Source organism: Sapajus apella, unplaced genomic scaffold (assembly GCF_009761245.1).
Source record: "Sapajus apella isolate SASKATOON/1434 unplaced genomic scaffold, GSC_monkey_1.0 scaffold182, whole genome shotgun sequence".
NCBI lineage: Eukaryota > Metazoa > Chordata > Mammalia > Primates > Cebidae > Sapajus > Sapajus apella.
The window spans coordinates 217,688-221,117 of record NW_022437122.1 but is presented as its reverse complement, the minus strand read 5'-3'; the positions used below and the strand labels follow the sequence as shown (position 1 = coordinate 221,117).

The window sequence follows — 3,430 nt, the reverse complement described above, 5'->3', positions numbered from 1 at the left end:
CCACTCTCTCCCAGTGCAAACAGCACCCCCGCCCCAGTGGCCTTTGCAAGGTCCCCACTGGCACCATGCTGAGTGCCCTGCACCCGCCCTCCCCATCTCTGCGCCTGACCATCTTCACCTGCCACCCACCCATCTCCTGGCAGGACAAGGGAAGCAGAACTGCTCTCCAGGTGAGGTGTGTGCCCAGTGCGATTCCATCACCCTTGTCCCCAGCCCTTTATCAGCCGGCCCACGTTGCAGGCGGATCCCGCTGAGTGGCTGAGGAGAGAGCACCAAGGCTGCGCCCACTGCTGGCGGCCAGCGTTTATTTATGCAGATAAGCACTGTGTGCCACCAGCATCAGGAACAGCTATACATCTCACGCGCCTGCCACCCAGTGGCTGGGGCAAGTCCCAGCAGTTTCTGAGCTTGATTATTCAGGAACCATGAGTCCAGCCAGGACAGGGCAGGCCCACCTCCCGGGGGCTGCAGGCAGAACCTCAGGAGAGCGCAGAGAAGGGAGGTGGGAAGCGAGTCACGATTCAGCTCACACGGTGTAGACAGGCTGGGCAGAGCTAGGGATGGACCCCACTGCACACCAGCAGGGTGTGCGGTCCCTGGCAGTGCCCGTACTGCCGCCTTCTGCCTTCGGGGCCAGCATCACCACATGGCCCATTATTTGGCAGTCATCCCCTGCTCTGGGCCACACTGCTAGGGCTGGAGGCCAGGCTCTTAGCCAAGACTTCCTGGGTGATCCTTGGCCAGTGGCTGCCCCTCTCTGGGCCTCAGTTTCCTTCCCTCCAAAGCCAAGTGTCCTGAGCTCTGGGCTGTTGCCCACCCTCAGCAGTCCAGGGTGCTCTTCATGTGGCCTCCATTGCCACTCCCAGGACAGCGCAGGCCCCATGTGGTGGTGCGCAGGGCAGTGGGAGGCTCAGCTTATGGAGCAGCTGTGCCCATAGGGACCTGAGGCTGCAGGGCCCCCGGGCTGTCCTGGGCCACATCCCCATGGGCAGCAGTGCTCAGCGTCTCCAGCCACTGCTGCTGCAGCTCTGCAGAGGGGGCACTCAGGTACCAGGATTGCTTGGCCCGCTGCAGCTTCCACACATGCCCCAAGTCCAGCCACTTCTCAGGGTCCAGAACACTCAGTTTGCAGCCGGGGAGAGGGATGGTGAGGGGCAGCTGGCCGTCCTGCAGCAGAGAAGCAGGCAGTCAGCGGGGCCTCAGCTTCCTGGCCTCGGGCTCACCCCAGTGACTCAGGCCCCTCCCAGGAAGCCACTCCCAGACCTTTGCAGTGCAAGGCAGGTGCTGAGCCCGAGGGCCTGCTGGCTGTGCCTGCCCTGCCCTTTGTTAACAGGAGGATGGTTGGTGGGGGGCCCATTGGTTCTTCCCGAGGGAGGATATGGGGAGGGGGGTGCCTTGCCTGCCTCACCAGACCCCCAGACCCCATGAGCTCCTTGGGCTGTCTGGCCCCTGGGGAGGTGAGGCAGGACAGGCCAGCCCCTGCGACAGAGCAGCAACTGGGGCTCCCAGGGGCCAGGCCAGGGCTGTGTGGGTTCCTGAGTCTCACTTGACAGGTTCTGTGGCTCCTGGCCACCCTCTGTGCCCCCCTGGCCTGCCCCTCCTTGCACCCTGGCTGGCTCTGGGGTCCACCCAAGTGTCAGTAGGCTCTGTCTCCTGTGATTGGAAAGCAGAGAGGTCCCTGGGATGCTGGGGAAACTGAGGCCCCAGGTAACACTGCCCAAGCAGGTAGGCCCCAGCTGGTGGTGCAGGCCTGCTGGCTGTGGGTACCTCAGGCCTGAGGCTCTGGGCTGCTGGCCTGAGGGCCTAGGGGATGGGGACACGTACCTGGCTGCCTCCCTGCAGGTGCAGCACCTGGGGACTGGATGCGGGGATGGCGGCCCACACCTCACTCCAGGCCTCACCACTCTCTGACAGCCGCAGGGGGCCGCAGAGCAGGCTGGGCTGGGGGTCTGCAGTGGGCGTCTTCTGGGGACACAGAGACACAGGTTAGACACAGTCCGGCCTGCAGTGGTCACGCCCTGCTCTGAGGAGGCTGGGGCAGGGCCAGGACCACTGCTTGGGAGGAGCTGGCTGTGGAGAAACGGCTGAGACCTGCATGGGGACTGGGACCAGCCTTGCTCGGCTTCCAAGGGTCACAAAGCCTGTGGGACATAGGTGTGTGTGGTCAGGTGGGGTTTGCAGGCTGGGCCCTCTACGGGAGGGCCTTCATATGCTGGGTCAGGACACCATCAAAACCACAGGAAAACCCAACAGCAAGGACCTGAGGGTGACAAGGACTTCAAGCATTTCAGTCTACACACACCATATACGTGGACGTGCATACACACCCCACACACACATCACACACACACACCACACACTCCCCACACATACCACACACACACACCCCACACATACCCCCTACACACACACACACCACACACACACCCCCAATCACACACACCCCACACACAACACACCCTCCCACACACACACCACACATACCACACACACACACCCCACACACACCCCCCTATACACACACCACACACACAGCCCCCACATCACACACACCCCCCACACACCCCCCACCACACACACCCACACCACACACACACACACACCACACATCACACACACACACTACACACACACCCCACACCACACACGCGGGCCCTTCCTTTCTCGTGCCGCTATTGCGCAGCTGAGGCTCCTGAACCATTTGGAAGTGGCTTTGACACCCCCTGCCGGAGCTGGACCCCTCAGACCTGGGCCCCTTCGAGGCCAGAGTCCACCTTGCCCGGCTCTGGAGGCACGTGCAGCAAGGACCTGGGGCTCTCAGAACACACCTCGGTATTTACATTTCAGGCATGAGGGAGCCCCGTGGCAGTGCAAGGTCCTTCCTCTTCATCGAGATCATTCAGCGGTCAATTGTAATTGACTTACATCCTTGACTTCTTAGAACAAGGACCCAGGTCAGGGCTCCAACCACAGCTGTGAGTCAGAGCAGCTGGGACCCTGAAAACACACTGACTCCCCTATCACCCCCACTGAGCCTCTAGGCGGGAAATCAACAGTAGACGCTGGCTCTGGGAACCGCAAGGTGGAGAGAAAGGGTGATGTGCTTTTCTGGAAACTCCCATTTTCTTTTTCAGTTTTCCTGCAACCCGCCAAAATAGACTGTGTTCTTGAGGAAGGAAGGCAGGCAGAAAAGGCAGCAGCAACCCTCAGAAAGAGGAGTGGAGGAGGAAAAGAAGAGAAGGGGGAGGAGGAGGGAGGAGAAGGAGGAGAAGGAAGGGGATGAGGAAAAAATGGGGAGGGGAAGGAGAAGGAGCAAGAGGGGGAACAGGGAGGAGGGGGAGAAGGGGAGGAGGGGGAGAAGGAGGAGGGGGAGAAGAGGAGGAGGGGGAGAAGGGGAGAGGGGGAGAAGGGGAGGAGGGGGAGAAGGGGG

At 61.5% G+C, this 3,430-nt stretch overlaps 1 protein-coding gene across 4 annotated transcripts in view; it reads right to left on the bottom strand.

Annotated features, from left to right (window-relative positions):
• Positions 1–282: 282 nt before the first annotated feature.
• FGD3 (FYVE, RhoGEF and PH domain containing 3) overlaps positions 283–3,430 on the bottom strand; it is a 70,244-nt gene continuing 67,096 nt past the window's right edge. For 3 of the 4 annotated variants that reach the window (XM_032268510.1, XM_032268509.1, XM_032268512.1), the window contains 2 exons: positions 1,825–1,965; positions 283–1,167 (listed from right to left, as the gene is read on the bottom strand). In XM_032268510.1, coding sequence (XP_032124401.1) covers positions 916–1,167; positions 1,825–1,965 — 393 coding nt within the window. In that variant the 3' untranslated portion in view covers positions 283–915. The remainder of the gene's footprint in view (positions 1,168–1,824; positions 1,966–3,430) is intronic. The other variant, XM_032268511.1, reaches the window with a different exon arrangement.